The 23,153-nt window shown below is 38.3% G+C and overlaps 1 protein-coding gene across 1 annotated transcript in view; it reads right to left on the minus strand.

Annotated features, from left to right (window-relative positions):
- The window catches only part of PARD3B (par-3 family cell polarity regulator beta), an 852,378-nt gene that overhangs the window by 124,918 nt on the left and 704,307 nt on the right, over nucleotides 1-23,153 (minus strand). The window contains exon 20 of the mRNA XM_087819630.1: nucleotides 14,588-14,890. Coding sequence (XP_087675756.1) covers nucleotides 14,588-14,890 — 303 coding nt within the window. The remainder of the gene's footprint in view (nucleotides 1-14,587; nucleotides 14,891-23,153) is intronic.

A 23,153-nucleotide genomic window follows, 5' to 3' on the forward strand; every position in this document is an offset into this window, starting at 1 on the left:
AATGCGGCAGGTGGCAGGTTTTCTCCCAGAAATACCTCTTTTCTTTCCTTTTGCATCATTCGATTTTCACCAGAATGGAAAAGCTTTGAATGATCAGTTTTTCTAAAGTAAGCTGAGCTGCGACTGCCTTTCTTAAAGTAGAATGCACTTGCCACTCAACCGCCCCTAATCGCAGGAGAGCGGCTGCTGACCTGGGGACCGCTGCTACTTTCCACAAGGAAAGTTTATAGATTGAGACTTTATACACACGAGGGAGAAAAAGAGTCCAGATAATGAAATGGAATTTTAGAGAAAGAGAAATAATTTTTAGAAAAGAATACAATAGACAACATAGTAGAGTGCTTAAGTGTCTGGGCTCTGGATCCAGGCTCACTAGGTAGAAACCCTGGCCCACCCCTGATGACATTGGCCAGTCTTTACAACTCAGGTTCCTCGTTTGTACCTTGGGAATAGTAATAGTGCTACCTGGCCAGGTGGCCAGGAGCATTAAGTGATACATGCAAAGCAGTTAGCACAGTGCCCAGCTATGGTAAATTCTCAACAATGGTTAGTGTTGGCTATCATTATTATCAATCCTGAATTTTATTTCTCATCAAAACACTGCCATTTGGTTTCTTAGTTGTATGACATTAGGGCAAACTTCAGTCATATTTAACTAAATATGTATATAAAAATGTAATAAAACAACTTCTACAAAACATGCTAAAATATCAAATTTCTTTCCTTCTCTTTAGACTGGGGAGAAAACAATTTTGACCTCGTAGAGATGTAACAAAATCCTACTATTACCACAGTGCAGGCACAGAGCCTGACCATGACCAGGCACGGTGTGGAACCCAGAGCAGCCCGGTGTTGACTAATTAACTTCTCAAGGCTTCCAAGGGGTCCCATGGGTATTTTACAGGTTCCACCAACCCATAGGAGGCCCAAGGAGAGGAAATAGGATTAACTTCTTGATGAGAAGGGTGATTAAACGCTGGAACAGGATACCAAGGGAGGCTGCAGGATTTCCATCTCTGGGGAACTTTTAAACAAGAGACACAATGGGTCTTCTGCCTGGAAGAAGGAGATTGAACTGAATGAACTCATATATATATATATGAGTTCATATATATATATATGAATGAACTCATATATATATATAATTATATATATATATATATAATTTTTTAATTGGCAGAATTAATATTCTTGCAATTTATAGGAGACTACACTCCTGGCTGGCCTCAGCCTCACCCTAAGATTCCTGGCTCCCCTCCTTGGCCACTCTAACTGTACTCAGCATGCCTGTGATTTACCTGTTGACATATCTGTGTCTCTTCCACTAGACTATGTGGTCCCCAAGGCTGGGACACTGTTATTTCATTGCCACACATTAATACCTGGTGCAGGAGAGGAACAGGATGGCCATTTAGTTGGATAGATTGAAAGGCATTTAAAAGAGCCACTGATATTCTACTACCCAACTTTTAGGTAGGTCATTCATTTATTTATTTACTCAATATGTATTGAGTTGAGCTATGACATATGGCTTTAAAAATATTTTTACAGCACCTCCTTTGTACAAGGCAAACCCTTCCCCAAGGAACCAATGGTAGAGGCAGGTGCGCAAAATCCATGTTTCTATCACCAAGAGGGCTTAGCAATTTCGGCCTGAAGGGAGTACCCACTACTGGTTGAAACAACACAACGTAATTCCTTGTCTCTCTTACAGAATTACCTAGTAGCTTCTTAAGCACCCCATGGGCTCTGCTTACTCTAACTCAGAACTGTGCAGCATGCAGGAAGGAAATAAAATATGCCCGGTTGCCTAGGATGAAGGCGTTAGTGACGATCCCTTCAATAAAATGCTTTTCTAGTCCATTTTCCTACTTGCCAGCTTTTACTCCAAGGAAAGGTCCCTGAGGCTACTTTCACGCACGGCTGCACGGCGTGCGGGAGGGCGGGCTTCCTCCTGGAGGAGGCTTGCTTCCTTCAATGCTCTCAGTGAGCTGAAAGGCCACCGTCTATCAGGATTCACTTTCAGCATTCAAGTGACTGGCCTATGCACATAATTTTTAATAGCTTTTCTTCAGCAACTCTGACTGTTTAATTAATCTTCAGCCATTAACCATTCATTTAAAATGCCACTTATGAAATCTTAATTTTGTACATTATCAGCTGGTTCACAAATAGCTAACCATGAGCAGAAGCGTTATGATCGCTCTCTCCCTGTTCTTAGAGCTCACCAAGCTTAGAGCCAATTTTGGCTTCTTAATTAACCATATGCATATTAGCATTTAAAATTAAATGACTTCTTTTTTTTTTTTTTTTTTTTAAAGAATTAATGCGCAGTGAAATGTCAACACTAACATCATTCTGCTGCCTTTGGAAGGGCCTGAAGGCGGTGGCTGGCCAGGCCACTGCTACTCTGGATGCCAAAAGGCGATGCACGTGTGGGAACGTGCCTCACCTCAGCAGAGTTCCCATAACTGAGTGCACATTTGCAATGGTAGTTTGGGTCCATTGTTCAAATTCTCCAACTTTTATGTTTAAAGGACAATAAAAAATGTCATCCCCAAGATATTCCACCCTTTTTTGGTGGTTGACCCTAATAGGTGAGTTAGTTCAAACCAAATAATTGGTCAGGGAAGGATATTTAGGGCTAAAAAAAAAAAAAAAAAAAATTGTCAACTGATCCTGAAATGATTTTTTCTCTAACTAGGACTCTGGTTATTAGAGACTTCATGGAAGTCACTTGAATTTTACAGGTGTCAGCTAGGGTCAAGGTCCAAGCTCAAAACTTGGCACAGAATTGTTCAGGTTGGTTCATCAGAGTGCATGGAAGGCTTCGACCCATGAGCCAGAGCCTGGGTCACATCTGAGACCGGACAGATGGCTCACATGAAAACCAGCTGCAAACTTCCGGGACCAGACTATAAGTCCCTACTCAACTTGATTGGTGGCAGTAATATACTTCTAGATTACACACATTATATTTTGGAGAATTATGGTAATCCTGGGTACTTTTTCTTTTATTCAAATACAGAGATTCGAAAGACAACCATAAATGAAGAATCATGAGTGAAAATGATGTTGCATCATCTACTAAAACTCCATGCTCTTGGAATGAGAAAAATTGTTAAGACTGTTCATTAAAAATGTTTTACAACACTGTGGGAATGAACATGGGAAAAATAGCAGACCGTTTCCTGAATCACAAAGTGAATTGAGGGAAAGCACCTCAGAATTCATCAGACATGCAGCGTAGGTGACACAGTGGTGGGTATGCGCCTTGCTTCGGTTATTCAGTACCTGTGCAAATTACTCCAGCTGCTTCTGACTGAGAATCCCTGTGCAGGTGTCAAACACACACACACAACAACGACTGAAACACTGAGACTGTAATTAAAACAGATATGTACTGATTGAAGAAAGAACTTACAACCAAACATGCGCATAAACAATTTGAGTCTCAGTAAACTTGGCATTTTGTAATCCTGTTAGTGATTTGGTTTTTAATCCAAGTAAGTACTTAAAATACAAGCATATCTTGAGTCTGCAATTTCTGAGACTGTGTTCCAAGAGAATGACAGTAATTTGTTCCCTTAGAAGGCCTTTCAGATTGAAAGGGATCATGAGAACTTTCCAAAGAATAATGTATGAAATCCACTGAGCTAGATCTATTCTGTTCCCTTCACTGATTCAATTCATTTAAGAAACATGCATTGGGTACCTACTATGTGCTAAACACTGGGATGCAGATATTTAAGGTACAGAAGTATACAGTTCCATTAGGCAAATGTGACAGTTACTTTCGAAGTTTAGTTTTGATTTTAGTAGTTTACCTTTGGAGAATGCTCCTTGAGCATTTTTTCTTTGAGTTAAGGAATGAATGGTAATTGTTAAGCTGCTAAAAGAAGAAAGACACCTTAAAGTCCTGATGCACCTAGTATGAAATCCCTGCCAGCAATGTAAGTATCACCAGGCAGTTTCTTAGAAATGCAAATTTTGGGGTCCCATACTAGACCTACAAAGTCAGAAACTGTGGGTGGAGCCCAGATCTGTAATTTAAAAAGCCCTCCCAGTGATTCTGACTCAAGTTCAAGTTTGAGAACCATTTCCTTAGACAATTAAAGGATGACCTTTTCCTGCAGAAGCATACATTCGTTATATTCATAAGGAATCGCATAGCCCTGAGAGTGAGTGAAGGGGTGGGAAATGGATTAGATCTCTGGAAGCCAGAAGGTACATGTCCCTGGATGGGCTGAGAATGTGGGTATCTTGAGATGTGATGATGAAGAAAACGGTGGACCTTTCATATATCTGTATCTTTGTGGTAGGGCATATCTTTTGGTTCAAGGGAAAAAATGGACATAAGGTGCCACGCAGACTGATAAACTCACCCAATTACTAAACTATGGCCTGGTGTTAAGCAGGTTCATGAAACATCATCTGTGGTTCCTGTAATCCTCTCTTTTTATACTTTGAGATACTTCTATTTGCTCCATTCTTCACCTGACTGGTCCACTGAAGGGCCTCTTGACCAATAGTGGTAGGAAAGTGAAAAACAGAAACCGTCAAGGTTGCTGAACACTTTGTCTGAGCCAGGCACTGCGCTACTGGTATAACACATCAACTCTTCAAGTCTCCTAGAATCTTATGGGTCATGGGATCATCTTCCCCCTGGAAGTGAAGAAAGAGGCTCAAAGATATTATATACTATGTCCAAAGACCGCAGAGTGACAGAGTTAGGATTTATACCTGGGATTCACACCCAACTTCAAATTCCATCTGCTAAGAGAAAGACAATAATCTAAAGCAAGTAATAAATAGATAGTTAAATACTGCTCAAGAGGTGATGCAATTTATTTATTTTTTAATTAATTAATTAAGTTTTAAATATAGCTTTACTGATTTCAGAGAGAGGAAGGGAGAGAAAGATAGAAACATCAATGATGAGTCATCACTGATCAGCTGTCTCCTGCACGCTCCCTGCTGGGGATCGAGCCCGCAACCCGGGCATGTGCCCTGACCCGGAATTGAACCTCGATCTCCTGGATCCTAGCTTGATGTTCAATCTCTGAGCCATGCCTGGCTAGGCGAGGTGATGCAATTTAAAATGTCTCAATTCTGGGCAAATGTTAGTTGTCCAATGAATACTATTATTAGCTATCACATTTTGATATTCTCCACCCAACTTCAATTCACTCCCAAGGGATTAGTAGTAATCTTAACAGCAGAATGGTGCAAATGCCCAGATATTAGCAAATACTATAATATTAAAGTTAAATGGTGCTTATTAACTGCCAAATGCTGTTTGTTTGTTTACACATATAAACTCAGTTAAATTCTCTTAATAGTCTTTTGTAGATACTATGATTATGGTCATTTTATACATGAGGAAACTAAGCCAGAGAAAAGATAATCAGTAGAGGGAGTGATATAAAGATATCCAGTCAGGCTTTCCTCTAAGGATGGGTATGGCTTGGGCCCAGGCCACCTACTGACCTTGACATACAAAATCCACTTTTTCTGCATTGAAGAGAATATCCATCCTAGTCTTTTGATCAGAAATCTTGGCAATTTGGAAAGTCAGAGGCAAGGTAATGGCCAAGTCTGAGGGGATTCAGAGTGTTTTCTCAGGATTGACTGGCAGTCTGTGTAAAAACAGTGGCTACTGAATTCTATTTCTATAAGGGTTCATAAAATCCTCAGTCAGCTCTCCAGAGGGGAGGGGAGTTCATAGCACATAAATATTAAAACATTGCTGTAAGATGTTGTAGATTTATGAGTACTAACATCAAAACTATCTTTTATTGCCTTTTCTCATCCCATTGATTATTTATTGTTTGAAAAGATAAATACAGGAAAGCAAATGACCTAACAACGGCCTATTCTTGATCACACATTGCATTAAATACAGAAATTATAAAGAGGTAACTTTGGCATCTTTAGCATCGGCAAAAACTGTGTAATGAAAAGGTATGTGGCTTTGCCTAATATATTAATGCAAACCACAGGTCATGAGAGGCCTGGAGTAAGTGTGGTAGATCAACACAAACCCAGCACTACTACAGAGAAGTAGATCAAAGCCCAAGGCTTCTGATAGGTCTTTGTGTCTCCATATCCTTGAATAGGGTGCTTTGCACCTAATAGGCATCTAATGTTTTTTAATGGAATGAATGAATGAGTGAATGAATGAATGAATGAATATGGGAGAGAGAAAGGGAAAGATGTCTATGTGAGGAGCAATATGCATGCTCTTTGTACATGCTTACTGACTTCTAACTTTTCTACTGCAATCTGCAGTGAGAAATACATTTTTCATCATGTCCCAGTACTCAGCTACATACATGCCCTGTATACATATGCACATATATACATTTTACATACATATATAACTTAAGGAAATTATGAAATAATTCTTACACTCATTACAACCTATGCAATGATATTTTCTATTCTTTTCTATCCTATATTCTTAAAAAAAAGTTGGTTGATTCCACTAAATTAATTTCAAGGTGTACTTGTACACTGCCACCTGCAATTTGAGAAACCCTAGCATAGCTGGGAGCTCATACATGGGTTTGGAAGTTAGACCTGGGTTGAAATCTTGGCTCTGCCAATTTGTTACCTGTTCACCATAGGTAAATTTCTTAATTTCTCTAAACCTCCAGTTTCTTATTTGTGAAATACAAACCTACTCTGTTATCTTTCTGAAGCATGAATCTCAACATGCCAACTCCATTTCAAGGTTTCCCTGTTGCTCCTTGGCTAAAGTCTAAATGCTTTATCTTCCATAATATGGCCTTTAACAATTTGATCTGTATTGACCTTCATCCTTATATTCAAACTAACCCTAATTTACATAACTCCACCTTCTCTGATAAATATAGTTCCCGAAATGTTTTCTCTTTGGGCCTATGTGCATGCTCTTCTACCCACTAGATTAGCTTCTACTTGTTCTTTAGGTCATAATATGGATTCCCTCAAAAAGCCTTCTTTGACCCCCCAGATCTGCATTCAGTGCCCCTCTCTTATGCTCCTATAGCATCTCTGGCTTACTCTTATCATAGCATGTCACCATTATTATTCCAAACTATCAGCTGCATCCTCTAGAAGGCAGAAAACTCTGTATTCTATTCTATTCTCTTTGTGTTACTTATATGTCTAAAAAAAGTTCTGTATACTCCCTCCCATCTCAGTAAACAGTATAAGTTAGATGAATATATCATAAGGAATCAGGTCATTTGTTTGGAAAACAGTCAAGTCAATGCTTAAACGGCAGCTTTAAGATATCAGGGCAACCCTTTGGCAAGCATTCCTCAAACATGCTCACTTACCACCAGTGACTGAGGATGGCAGGGGGTGGAGGCCTTGAAAATGGATGGTCACTAAGTACCAAACCTCCTTGCCTAGCTCATGTATAATAGAGGAGAAGGTTGTCTACATTTGTCACCCCTGGAAGCTGACAACTAAGGCAGACATAAGTCTAGCAGAGTCCCAAGTGTAGGGCTTTCAGAAGATGGAAAAAAGAAATTAATGAGAACATCAAGTTTTAAAGAGGGGGAATGGAGGAAAGTAGAGTTAATGGTATATCAGTTATTATTAGCACTTATCTGGTCATAGAGATTCTTTCATTAAGAGATTTCTCATTATTGTTTAAATGTCACTTAAAAATTGATGGTAATATGTTCTAAGAAAAAAAATGTGATTGCTTTGTTCAACTGATGAATTTTAACTCTCTATGGAATGGCATTTATCACTAGGATTTCCAAATTGAAATGAGATAACTTTGGCTGTTTGTAGAAACTAAAAAACACATCTTCAAGTGATCTACTGTATTCACTCTTCAAGACCCTACACACAGTCTCACTAAACTCTGAGTCAGAAGTGAGAGCAAAAAAAGCTTCACTTCTAAAAACTTAAAGTAAAATTAACAGGAAAAATCACTGGAGATAGAGACTGGGGACAAACACCAACAGAAGTATGAGTTGTGTGTAACAAAGCTGTGGCTCAATGATTTCATTGCAACTTCTGAAATCAAGAAATGAGATATCAATTTCCTGCACTGTGCCAATAGCACAAGATATGTTCACATCCAGCTGTTCACACCTGGCTGTGAAGCTTTCTTGTTAACACTTTTCGATCCTTCATCACTCTTAAATTTGAATTTCCCCAAACATACTTTTTCAGTCATCATAAAAACTAAGAATGTATGTCCCCCACTTGCTTTACTTAAGTGATACTGGAAGTTATTCAGACAGAAATATTTTTTTCTTAGCTATCAAGGAGGGTCTACATAATCAGGATAGCCTCTCATAGGGAGTCAATAAGAATATATTGGAACAGAGTGCTGTATGGCATTAATCTACAACTTTTACATTATTAAACGGAAGTGAAAAAAAGGAAAGCAGTCATCTAGAGGTAATCTGTTTGTGGTGGATTCCATGGAATGGCTCCCTGAAAGCCAGGTGCAATTCCTTTCTCCCTTGCCTTTGAAATACTATTCCTCAGTACCCTTTCACAACTGGCAGAGACTGGGAAAAAGACTTTTTTGCCAATGAGGAGTTGTCCTGCAGGAAATATTTTCAAAGAGATAAACGTGACTGACATCCCACTGGCGATTTTCACCGTTCTCCTTGGAAAGTGGACATGAGCCTAGAGCTGCAGTAGCCATCTCAGAATCAGGCTGCGGCATGGGAGGAGGCCTCAGCACCGGGACAGCGAAGGAGGACAATGCAGAGAGGTCACTTTATGAGGCCAGGGTCGCCTAGTTCCTTAAAGGATGAGACAATATATCAGTTGAATTTTCTGTTGCTTATAGTCAAACAGATCTGACTCGACACCTTGTTGTTATTTGATAGCTTTTCTGGGGCTCACGGAAATTCGGCTAGTCCATTCTATGGACAACTGCTGAGCCTAACTCTGAACCAAATGAACATTCAAGTGACATGGCAGGAAGTGTTCATTAGGGACATCTAATGAGTTGTGTTTTTTAACAAGCAATTGACAAAGCAGGTAAGTGAGTGATAACTGTGTTCTTCACATATGATATGATTGATCTAAAAGAATCTGAGCTAGTTTCTTGCCTCTATCCCCTCACTTTCTTTTTGTTTTTAATGACTGAAATACACCAATAGTAGTTTGGGCTAGAATTAGGTAACCATTAACCATGTATCCATGGAACAGATAGAATTTAACATGTTCCTAAACCCATAAGTTTAAGGGTCAAGAGCTAGATAAAATTAATAAATCTTCTAAATAGTTATATTTAGCTCAATAACCTTATTAATATATAGCCCAATAATACAGAATATAGTCCAATAGTATACAGTGTAATAGTATACTAGTTATAGTCGACACTTATTGAACCAAGTATTGGGATAATTTTATTTAATCCACAAACAATTAATAGAAAATAAGATATACTCTTGTCCCTATTTTGCAGTAAGAATACTGAAGCTTTGAAAAATTAATACATTTGAACCAAGATTCTAGAAAGACCAAGTCATAGCCTCAGGCTTTCCCCAAATTGAATGCATATGCAATTTCATGATTTTTTACAATATATTCTGTATATATCTCTATTCTAATAGAATGTATTATACTGTCATTATTTGTGTATGAGACAGTTTTAGCTCTTAAACTGAGTTCCTTGAAGGTAAAGATAGTTTCTAACTTCTCTGTATGACCCAAGAAATGCAACATGATGCTCTATAAAAGCTTCCGACAAACACTGGTGAATATCTGCTGGGAACTCAAGGCTCCTTAAATCTAGTACTGAAGAGCTATGTGCTATTTGACACTTTAATTTCATAGCTGTTGTGTATCAGTCAATAAGTATTTAGTAAGCATATACTAAATATTTAAAATTACACTGACCACAGGAAGTTTTATTTTGCATAATTAAGTCTGAATGGAGACATTATTTATAAATATCTAGAAGAGAAAAAAGTTACTTCTACGATTCACCATGAGCAAGTACTGTAATACCCTTTCTTGTTCAGGTTACTGGAGTGGTAAGTCAGGGGATATTTGCAAACATGTGTACCTTAATAGCAGTAAGAGATTTGACAGTCTCTGATGTTCATGGATGAACTGCAGAATGCACACTGGATAACAGTAGACTGGATTAATAGCTAACTGAACATCCCAAAGAGTGTTGATTAATGGAGGTCTGAGTGATGAGTCCTGGCGATTAGACTTGACTTTGATCAATGATCTTATCAATGACATGGATGAGTCCACAATGATTAAATATAAGGATGGCATAAAGCTAGGAAGGATAGCTAATATATTGGACGACAAAAATAAATACTTTAAAGTATCTTTGCCTAGCTGGCTTGGCTCAGTGGTTGAGCATCGACCTAGGATCCAGGAGATCGTGGTTCGATACCTGATCAATAACGATGCTCTCATCATTGATGTTTCTATTTCTCTCTCTCCTTCTCCCTTCCTCTCTCTGAAATCAATAAAGATATATTAAAAAAAAAACTTTATTGGCTACAACAATGGGCTAAACCTAATAAGAAAATATTCAACTTGGATAAAGAGAATATCCTACATTAAAAAAAATCATTGTACAAATGATTGGATTTTGCACAATATATTGAGAAATCTGGCTTGATAGCAACTCAGTGAAAACAAAGTACAAGTTCTAGTTAAAAAGTGCAATCTAAGCCAATGATGGCTATTGATACAAAAGTCAAGTAAGGATTAAGACCAAAAGATGCAAGAGTCCTGTTGATTGCTGTGCTTTTTTGTTGTTGATCATTTCTGAAATATGGTTTCCATATCTTTGTGCCACGCTCAACAGACGACAAGCATAAATCCTATAAACTTAGTAGACGTGGGTGTATTCTGAATATGACCAGCAAGCAGGCTACAGGGCGGATTATCATATGTGACTAAGACAGCTAAAGGAGTTATTACTGAAGAGATGGTGATATTTCCCAAAGCTATGGGCATGTTTTCTTCCCCCTTGTCAGGCCAGCTCTGAGCACAGAGTCTGGCACATATTTGGAGTCTAATAAACGTTTGTTAATCAAGATGGTCACAGCAGTCAATTCAAATATCTGAAGGGCTATGAATGAGGCTCAGAGTCTGTGTCCAGATAGATCAATCTAGGACCAATGGTAAATGTCACATAGAGACAGACTTTGTGTGGATACAATGGGCATTTCTATATCAATTAGAGCGATTTGAAAGAGAAAAAAGATGCCTCATGAATTCTTGTCACTGGAAAGCATGGGTCAAGTGATATCCTGTGAGGGGTTTTGTGGAGAAGATGCCTCTGCTGGATGGGACATGAGACTTGATTACCCAAGGTCCCATTCAACTCTGTCAAATCATTAATTAATTAAATGTTTTTTGAGTATAGACTGCTCTCTGCGGAGATAATGGTGAGCAAACGCAGGCAAAGTTCCTGCTCCCACGGGCCTGGAGTTGAGACCCGTGGTCTCCAAAATGGGCTGTGCACTTCAGATGAAGGGAGGAAGAAAATATTAAAACTATTACTTAGGAATTAAAAAAATTTTCATTCTTTTCTTAATTTCTACATTTGGTATATGTTTTATAATGCATATAATATCTTACTAAAGTAAGTACGTGTATATCACTAAGAATCAAAAACATCTATTTTGGGGGGTTAACACCAAAACAATTTTACTGCTACACTGTGTGATCAACCAAGATGTCAAATAATCATGTGAACTAATGCAAAACTGCAACCACATCAAGTGCCACATCCTCTATTCCCCTTCATGGGACTATTTGAAACTCATTCAAACACAAATCTTTACTGTTCATCCATTGTGGGAGTGCTTAAACTGCTGGTGTTGCTGTGGAGACTAACACATAATAAATCCTAAGCAGTGGTCAGGCTTTTGGGGACAGGACTTAACCTGTGCTATGTTCATATCCTGGAAGAATCAGCACTGTGCGAATCCAGTCCTATGATTCTGTTATAATGAGGATTTTTTTTTTTTTTTAACTACCATCACTTAACAGATGAATTCTTTTCTAAGTCAAGCTTTTATTAGAAGAACTGAAAGTTCAGGGCCAAGCCTTGAGAAGCAAAGAGATAAGAGATGGATGTTATTTCTATTCGGAAGCCGCTGTGGGCCACGCACATATGATACATTCCTGTGACATAGATATATACGGACAATAAGGTTTGTTTTATATAGTGATACAAAAAAAATGCAAAAAACTAGAATATGACATATCTTAGTCATTTGTGTCTCTTCCCTAGAGCTTACTACAGTAGCTAGAATACAGTAGGTGCCAACAAATACTTATTGAAAGAGTGGAAGAGTGAACAGATGACAAATGAATGATATGTCCCTAATTGTAGGTATAGTTTGTTTAGAACTAGTAGTTCCCACTTATGGACACTGTTGGGACACTCCCCAGCAGCATGCTTCTTAGATTCACCTGGTCCCAGGCATATCAGGAAAGTTCATAATTTCATTGAAGAAAGACAGTAATAATAACAATGGTAATGATAATAGCTAATATTATTGAATGCTTATTACGTGCCAACACAAGAACTGCTTGCTTTAAAACTTAAAAAGAGAAGAACAATCTTTAAATATAATTAAAGATACGGGCAGAATATTCTGAGTATAAATAATCACACTTTGATCTCTTATCCAAAAATATGACACCTGCCTAAAACTCCACTGAAAGAACTTTAGATCATTTATTAATACAAAGAGGTCAGAGTCAACAGAAAGATGACTGCTTATCCACATGTCCGTGCTGGGCAGTAAATTACATATTTTTTTTCTGATATCATCCTATAGTGGCTCCAGTTATGATTATCCTAAGAAATTTCTTTCCTGGTCAAGTCTATGTGGGTGAAAATTAGCTTCAGGATAGTGTCCCCTAGTGTTCCAAAGAATAACCTTAAGATCGGGGGGCGGGGGGGGGGGGAAATAAACATTAGGTGATAAAAATCTGGCGAGTGATAAGTGCTGATTGTTGTGTGCTCCTCTTAGAAACTTACAACGCACGGGAGTATATTAGAGATAAAAAGACTACAGTAAGGAAACTTGTTCAGTGTTGCTTAATCCAGAATTCTCCGAAGCATTTGACTAGTGAACATTTTTTCAACAGAATGCTTCATTATTTATTTTCTTGGAATTAGAATTGAGAAATATTGGCTTTGGAAGTTCCTAGAAATAGCTCTGTGCTGGGATTCTAGCAGTGGGCACATGCAATGGGGCTGGCGATGAAGACCCATCTGATTTAGGGAAAGTAAGATTTACTATGGCCTGGGCCAGAAGAGACTCAGGCTTGGTATTATCACTTATATGACAAAAATTCAACCCTATAGAAAAGCTTGGGAGAAAAAGAGCACCTTTTAATCAGTTGTTTGAATTAACAGTTTAGTTATTATGGCTGTCTCACACGGTCATAGAAATTTATATTTTCATTTTATCCCAAAGAAAAACTTGACCATCTTTCTTTAATACTATCAACCTGGAAGCTTGACAGTAAGGATTAAAAATTGCTCCTTCCTTCCCACTTGGTTATTGGAAAGGCTCTGAAAGGTAATCAGTCTTGTGAAGCTACACTTTACAGTCTGCATAAAAATGCCATGATTTCCCTGCCTCTCCCCAACCTAATTGAAAGTGCATAATATCACCCAGCTGGGGAAATGTAAACGGTAAACATATGCAATATTTCATGCTACCACACAAAAGCTGGTTACTAATAGGGACTGGGTGGTTGTCAGGACCAAAAAGAATCTGGAAAACAAGTGTATTTTTCCATCTAGAAGGAGAGCTCTTTGTTCCTGCCACCCTTCCCCCTTCACCTCCTCCCTCCAGGCTTCAAGCTACAGTCAGATTAAACCAAGGTCAGTCAACTCATTCCTTGCCTGTGTAATTCTAAGGGTCACCTAACAATGTATATTGACTAACACTCTCTTATATCAACCTTCCTAAAGATGAGGCATTTTACTTTTGGCAGGAGGTGGGGCTGGAATCATCCGGTTTCCTACCTACTTCAATTGTTATGACAGATGGTCCTATTATCTCTTACCTTAGCCGCTACACCTAAAGATCCTTGGCCTTGTCACCTCTTATCTTCCTCTACTTCATCAAACTCCTATTGCCAAGATTATCTCCTTTTCTACCTCTGATCATCCATGAATGTGTGTACAGGATCACATTTTCCATGAGTACAAAATCTCAATCTTACTTTTCAAAGTCCTCTGCACCTCGGCAGCCATCTGTGCTTCCACTTCAATTACTTACAAATCAACACTCTCTCCTAAGGCTCCTCACCTCTTCTAAATAAGACTTTCACCATAGGGGTTGTAGGAGAAAGTCTTCACTGTATTCCTTCAAAAGTCACTTCCTCTTGTACCATGAACTCAACTTCTATTGCCCATTCACGTTACCTTACAACTGGCTATTGTTTTAGTTCTGATGGCTGATACCTTACAGGCGGGTCAAAGCATAGCACTTGTCAAGGGTACAGTGTCATTTCAGTTTTAATAGAGTGAGGGATATATTTTTATCTGCTTCAGAAATCGAGGTGATTTGAAACTTACTAAATTAAAACTATATTCATCCTTCAATAGTTATATTACCTGTCAACTGGCACGGGTGGATGGTATGGCTTGTTGACCTTGGCGTAGAGACCCTCCAAGTGGTCTCTCTCTGGAGACAGTGGACGGCCATCACGAGGATAAACCAGCGGTCCGGCCCGGGGGGGCGATGGGGGTCTATAGATGTTTGCTGAGGCACATGGCTCCCGGAAGTGGTTCACCCTGGCATAATTGGGGTCCATCTCATCATCGTCCATATCATGCAGTGATCCAATCGTACCAGCAGCATAATCAACAAGACATCTCGCCTGCTTTTCCCTTAGCTCCTGATGTTTTGCTCCAATCCTGAAAAATGTAGAACAGGTAACAGGGACATGTGTGAGTTTATATGCTAATACAGTGATACACTCTCCTGGCTCTATGTTAATTCTTCCTAGTTGGTCACTTAGTTGTCACTTTCCTGTATATTCAAGACCACACCATGCACAAATGTGAGTAGCATATTTCATGGGATTAATTTTATATCTACAGCCTTTATTTGTTACAGAATCTTTACTTTTATAACAATGCTGTAGGTATTCTGACATCTTGCCCACTGATGACTGGGCTGATTGCAGAGTCAGGCTGATTTTCATTAGCATTCCTTCCCTATATGTGGGATGCACTCATGGGAACAGTACACCTTTGGTGAGATATTACACAAGCTTCCCTTGGACAGGGATGCATGTTAAAGAGCCCATCAGAATCTTATACTTTGTCTAGGATTTCACTATTTGGCACCTTAGAGTCCCAGTGTATTCTTCTAAAGAAGAGAGCTTGCAAAAACTGATTTGATATGAAAAAGAAATACTGAGGCTTTATGGTCACTAAAAGCAGTGGGGCCAGATGTAATATATAAGAAACTCTAAGTTTTTTGGTTATCTAAATGGGGATCATTGTGTCTCATTATATAGGGACTAGGGATAAAGAAAATAGTGAAGAAATTAATAGACTCCTGACAGAGATGAACTGGCACATATAAGTGAATTAAACACCATTACTGGCAGAACTCCACGGTGCTAAAGCCTTAAGTGATATTACAAAATGCCACTGCTAATCAGCGTACTGTGTAGACTACTGGGATTGGGAGCAGAAAAGTATACTTAGGTGGACTCCAAATCCATCTGAATTTTGAAAATTGGACACTTAATCTGGAAAGTGTTAGATCAGCTCTTCTAAATTCCCAGTTAGGTGTTAGAATGGAAAGGTCGCTGTGTATCTCAATGGACAATGGTGATCTGATGGTGTCAGGAGGTTTTCAGCGCTAATGAGGGAAGAATGTAACTTTTACCCATCCCTGGGCAAGCAAGGTGTATTGTGTACGGGACGAGAGAAGTAAGATGATGAAAGAAAGACTCTCAAGAAAGGATGATGACAAATCCGGAGTCCTGGGCTCAGAGAATATGAGAGGGCTGTGGGCTAGAAGCGAAAGATCTATATACGCCTGGAGATATATATCGAAGGCTTAGATGAGTGAAAACAAAAACTGAACTCTCTCAATATCTTCTCTTCAAACAAAAACAGCTGTTTTTGCACAGGGCAGATAGTTTTATTTTACAGAACATCAAACTCTTTGTAAAAATCTTTAAAAGCCATGATCTTTCACGGTATTTTCTCTTTAGGTAGAATGGCTTTTTTTTTTTTTTTTTAGTAGAGAGGAGGGAAGGAAAAAAATATGAAGGATAGGACAAAAAACCAGCATCTATCCTCAAGTCACAACACATAAAAATGAATGTCAGGATGCTTTGCTGCATACCTCTTTGGACGAGGTCAATCATGTGCCCTACAGTGCATATAAATAATTAGAAGAATTCATATTTTTGCAAAGGGGAGTTTGAACCTCCAAGGGATTTTGAATGAAGATGAAAGGAAGATTACACAGTAGGGTACCCGTTAAGGGGCCCCGTCTATCCTCTTACAATGCATGTTAGCCCTAGATTCATGGATGTTTGTTTTGAATAATTTTTTGATAAAGGAGATAACATGCTCCATTCTGCAACAAAACAATCTTTCCAGGGACAGTGCAGACTGACTTATCAGAGAATGCTTGCTGCACTAGGATGACAGGGACAGATTTCCATTGCAAATAGAGTGCAGGACATCAATAAAGTTAGGGGGTGGGGTTCTGTGTGGTTACTATCCCCCCTAAGTTCGATGCCTTCAAGAGGAATCATGCCACAAAAAGATGAACATCTCAGTGCTGCTGCATGGGGCTACGTTTGTGCATTAATGAAAGAGGAAAACACCAAGCTTGGCTTTAACACATCACAGGAACAGAACACTAGTATCTGTGTTCCTTATTTTTATCACTTCTCTTTCTTTGAGGTTTTCTCATTAATTAAGTTTGCTGAGTATGCAGAGATTCTCGAATGAAAAGTACTCTGTGAACGCAAAGCAATATTTTATCTTGTATCTTCCTTTCTAAAAACCAAATTTCTCCTTGATCCTCTCGGTATCACTAAGTGTTGCAGTAAGTAATTTCATATTAATCACTCAGCAGGTGAAATAGTAATTCCTCTGAACCACCATTATCATGCCATAGATCAGGGCTGTTCCATGAGGGGGAAGAGAAACTAATGTCTGCAAAGGGGAGTATGGAGGCAGAAGAGACTCTTGCAAGAGAGAAATTAGATACATATGCACAAACAAATATATGTGTTTGTTTTCTGCTTTGACCTCCTTCCCCAATTCAGTGTAAGAATTCTAATTGTTTATAGTCATTTCCACTTGGAGGTTTCCTTATCACTGGGAACTCCACCTGTTAAAATACTTATTTTTCAAAATAGCCCTGGATGATATAGCCTTTTTATTGGATGGTACCACCAGTTTCCCCATTCTCCCCAGCATCTACCTTTAAATTAATTAAATCTCCTTTTTCCTCTTTCCCCTATGAAAACATTGTTTCCTTTTTCCATTACACCTCGTGGGTAGCCTCTTCTAATTCCATTTCTTTAGTCACAGTCCAGTGTTTAGGCTTTATATTGCCTACATCTGCAGTGTCCAATATGGTGATCATTAACCATCTGATGCTATATAATTTAAATTGGAACTAATTACAATTAAGTAAAATTTAAAACTCAGTTTATCAGTTTCACAAACCACATTTCAAGCGCTCAATAGTCACATGACTACTATATTGAATAGTGTAGTTAGAGACTAATTCCATCATTGCAGAAAATTCTATTAGATGCTGCTGGTTATATTTTTCTAAGATTTTTGTTTTGTTTTGTTATATCACCACATCCCCCTTTTTAATTAATTAACTAAATAATTAATTTTTATTTAAAGTATAGCTTACATACAATATTATATTAGTTTCAAGGGTATAACAGTGATTTTCATACCACTGTAAATAGCTGGTTTTTAATAACAGAAAAGGAGCAACGGGAAAGCCAGACATTTGGGCAGCTTCACCAGGAAGCTGCTACTTTGCACTCCCCAGGGAACCACCAGCCTATTCTCTGCAAAACACTGGGGAAAGGAATCCAACAAAGGGAAAATAGACGCATGCCCAGTAAAGTTGGGTGACATAGGGAAAGTACTTGTATATCAATCACACTGGAGAACAGAGATTATTGCCTGAATGGGCATGGTACTGAAAATCTGGGAATACATAATCCCCTAAATAAAGGAATTCTCTCTCTTATTGCGCTTGACTCTTGGCTCTTGGCTCGTGGGCCTCTTATTTTGCTGCTGCCAGTGTTTCCTTCATAGCCATGTGGCCCTGTGGATCTCACATGCAGTGGACTGATGGACTGCAGCTAGAAACACAAACTAAGCTAGCCTGATGATGGACTGGATCCAGCTCCAAAATGGAAAGGACACTGGATACTGGCTCTGATTTTAGCTCTCCTGAAGTCCCAGTTACTCTTCTTCTATGCCTGGGCTAAGGGAAATGGGACTTGGGAATCCCAGGGGTGTAATTCCACAGAAATGAATTTTTCTACCATATTGCATCCTCCCATGAGGGCCTCTGGAAGTGCCAAGAACCCTACTTCCATGAGCAACCAGGGGAGACGAGGCCCTCTCCTATCCTATAACAATTTAACACTTATATACCTTATGATGTGACATCCCACTTTAATCTGTGCCTTAAAAGGCTGCTAGAATAATCTTCCTCGAAGAGCATTTCCATCACTATCTCTGTCACTGTTTTGATTCATAGCAGCTCACCTTTTTTCCTTGCGTATTTTAAATATATGACTCTATTTTCTTATGACAAAGTGTTGCTGTTGAAAAGTCGGATAATAATCTAATTTTATTTCCCATATAAATTACTTATAAGAAACTTGCTCATTTTGCTTGTCTGGTCAAATTCTTTTCTCTTCTTTAAAGTCCAATAATCTTACTAGGAAAGTCATTCTGGGCTGATAACTCCTTCAGTATGTACTTTTAAGTATATTTTTTCTATCAGGGAAGCTTTTTTGAATTATAGATTTTATTATTAATGTTGAAGGATACAAGTTAAATATAAAAAAGTCAATTGTATTTCACTACATACTAAAGTGAGCAATTAGACAGTAACATAAAGAAAACTCTACCATTTAAAATAGGATTAAAGAACACTGCAAACTTAAGGATAAATTTAACAAAAGATGTATAAGTACTCTACACTGAAAAAAAGGTAGAAAGATGCTCAATGTCACTTTCATCAGAGAAACGCAAATTGAAACCACAATGAGATATCACCTCACACCTGTCAGAATGGCTGCCATCAACAAATCAGCAAACTACAAGTGTTGGTAAGCGTGAATTCACCTAATGCAGTGGTCGTGGGAATGCAGACTGGTACAGTCACTGTGAAAACAGTATGCAGGTTCCTCAAAAATTAAAAATAGAATCGCCTTGTGACCCAGGATTCCACTTCTGGGGATATATCCGAAGAAACATGAAACACTAGTTGGAAAGCATATATGCACCCCTATGATCATTGCAGTGTTATTTACAATAGCCAAGATATGGAAAAAGCCTGTGTCCATTAGTAAATGAGTGGATAAAAAAGCTGTGGGACATTTACACAATGGAATACTATGCAGCTGTAAAAAAGAAGGAAATCTTACCCTTTGAGACAATATGGAGGGAACTAGAGAGTACTATGCTAAGTGAAATAAGCCAGTCAGAGAAAGACAAGTATCACATGATCTCACTCATATGTGAAATCTAGTGAACAAAATAAATAGTCAAAATAGAAACAGACTCATAGATACAGAGAACAGACTGATAGCTGTCAGAGGGGATAGGGGTTGGGTGGGCTGGGTGAAAAAGGTGAAGGGATTAGCAATAAAAACCAAAAAAAGTCACAGGCACAAATAATAGTATGGTGATTACCAGAGGGAAAGGGGGTGGGGTGGGGGGAGGAAAAAGAGGGTAAAAGTGGAATAAATGGTGATAGAAAGAGACTTGACTTTGGATGGTGAGCATACAATATACAGACAATGTATTATAGAATTGTACACCTAAAACCTATATAATTTATTAACCAATGTCACCCCGATAAATTCAATAAAATTTTTTAAAAAAGAGAATAGAAAAAAAAAAGAAAAAAAAAAGGCAGGAAATGAGAGAAAATATTTGCAAAATAACCCAGTTAGAACTGGGCAAAAGACTTGAACAGATACTATACCAAAGATCTAGAAATGTGCCAAAAGCAAAGGAAAGAGTGTTAAACATTGTAAGGCACAGGGGGAATGTACATTAAACCCACAGCAAGAGACCCTTACCAAAATGCAACAGGATAGCATCAAGTGTTGGAGAGGATGTGGGCCACCCCGAACTTTCGTACACTGTGATGGTATCATGCCTTTGTGGAAAGGTCTGGTATAATCCCTACTTTATTATTCCTAATAAACTAGGCAGGCACGGAGGCCGTGACAGGACAATTCACCTCTCGGGCACTGATATAAGACAAACAACTACACATGTCTACAAAAAGTGTTGAAGAATGTATGGAAATAACTGAGATGTCCAGCAGTAGGAGAATGGATAGCCAAACAATGGTATATTCATATAACAGCACGTAAATTTGTTAGTAGTAACAAAAAATAAACTACTGAAATACTCAACAATAGTGATGGATCTCAAAACTATGATGCTTAGCGAAAGAGGTTGGACATAAAAAAGAACTTACTACATGTTTCCAATTATAAGAAACTCTAGATCAGGCAAAACAATCTCATGGTGATCGAAATCAGATCAGTTGCTTCTTGGATCAGGGCTCCAATGAATGAGAAAGGGCATGAAGGAACATCCTCAGGTGACAGAAATATTCTCTATCTTGATATACATTCATCAAAATGGAACAGAAAATATTCTTCTGCTTAGTTAAGACCTGAATATTTCACTGTAAGTAAATTTTACTTAAATTAAAAAACTTAAAATGAAAACTAAAAATGAAATTTAAAAATGCCAATTATGCTACATACAGGCTGGGGCAAAAGTAGGTTTATAGTTGTGAGTACGTGAAACAGAGTTTATTCGCGTATTACTATTAATTACTGTATTATTTTCCATAAGAACAACCTTAACCTACTTTTGCCCCAATCTGTATATACCTTTAAATCCATTTGAAAAAATGTAAAAAAATTGGAGTCATTAATTCTAAGTGTACATATATAATTCTCTTTTTAAATGCATTACCTAAAATAATTATCATAACAAATTAACAGCATGAGTGTGATTGCTGGGAAAATATTTAAATTGCTTAAGGAAACACAGCCCTTTTCAGGCAATTTAAACACTTGCAAAGTACAAATTTACAAGTCAGATATTGATTTTGATAAATATATATCATTCTTATTAATCCAGAAACACATCCTGTAAAAACTGGATAACCTGTTTTAAGTCATTACAAATTTCTGCATTCATCATTTGACAAGTATTTATTGAGCATCTACACGCTTTAGTTTTGTTCTTGATGATGGAGACTCAACAGTGCACACAAACCCTTGCCCTTGTAGAATTCAATTTCTAGAGAGGGATGTAGAAACAAATAACAAAATAACTAAGTAATGTTAGATGATAGTAAGTGCTACAGAGGAAAATAAAACAGGGAAAGGTGTTGGATGGTTGTGGGGTGGAGTGGCAGTGTTATACTTTTAAATATGTGGTAAGAAAAGGCACCACTGAGAATATTGAGTTAAAGGCTTGAAGAAAAGGAGAGTGAAGTTGTACAGATTACTGGGGAAGTCTTTCAGGCAAAGGGGATAGCATGTGTAAAGGCCCTGAGGCAGGCAAGTGCCAAGAACAGCAAAGAGGCCAGTGTGAGAGTGAGGAGTTGGAGGGCCAGAGAGGAATGGGGGCCTCGATCCTGCAGGGTCTTGAGGTCCCTGGCAAAGATTTTGGCTTTTACTCTCAGAGAGGTATATAAAAAAAAACTCCACATTTTATTATAAAACAACAATGCCATTATCTCACTTAAAAATTAACAATGTTCCTTAATGTCATCTAGTACCTAGTTTATAAACAAATTTCCCCTACATTTTTAGGTACCTAAAAAATGTCTCTTTCCCAGTGGATTCATTTGGATCTGGCTCCAAAAGCTACTTACACATTAAATTTGGTTATGTTTTTAAGTCCCATTTCCTATATAGAATCATACTCTTTTTCCTGTTTAGTTTTTTAATTTTTCCATGCCACTGAATTGTAGAAACCAGACCGACTGTCCTGTAGGTGGTCCCACATGCTCCTTCATCCCCATACTTCTAGTTTATGGAAGGTAGTCCTAGAGCAGCCCGCCCAACAGGTCTTCCTGCAATGACAGACATGCTGTGCATATGGACTGTTGAATACGGTAGCCCATGTGCCTACTGAGCGCTTGAAATATGGCTCGTATGACTAAGGTACAAATGTTAAAATTTAATTAATTTAAATGTAAATAGTTACATGTGACCAGTGGCTTCTGTATTAGGCAGCTAGAGGTTCCACTTTTTTTGGGAAAGAGTACTACAATGGGGTGGCGGATGTGGCTCAGTGGGTTGAATACTGGTCCCCCAAAAGATAAGTCCACCTGGATCCTGTTGATGTGACCTTATTTGGATAAAGGCTCTATGTAGATGTAATTAAGTTAAAGATCTCAAGATGAGACCATCCTGGGTTATCCAAACGAAAGTGTCCTTAAAAAGAGAAAAAGACATAAAGAGTCAGAAAAGAAGGCAATGTGAAGAGGTGGGCAGAGATTGAAGTCATGTGTCTAAAGGTCCAGAAATGTCAAGGATTGTTGGCAAACACCAGAGCTAGGAGACAGGTATTGTACAGTAACTCTAGGACTCTAATATAAATACCTTGAAGTTAGTATATGTGCTTTAAATTATGTCACATTAAGAGGCATACACTCTCGGGTTGTCTTACTTTAGTGATGTTAAGGTGACAAACTGATGTCTCCATTGCTCATTGGATCATTTCTTCCATCAATGATTTTTTTTCCCCAGCAATGATTTTTGCCTGAATTATTTCACTAGAGGTTGCAAAAAGTAATTTTAAAAGTCATTATCCCTTGTACATTTATTAGTTGGAATTCTTCTATAATGAAAAACTTTCCCTCAAAATGTTGGGTGTTTTGTTTACCCTGAAT

The sequence above is a fragment of the Miniopterus natalensis genome, chromosome 8, assembly GCF_054644295.1.
Source record: "Miniopterus natalensis isolate mMinNat1 chromosome 8, mMinNat1.hap1, whole genome shotgun sequence".
NCBI classification, from domain to species: domain Eukaryota; kingdom Metazoa; phylum Chordata; class Mammalia; order Chiroptera; family Miniopteridae; genus Miniopterus; species Miniopterus natalensis.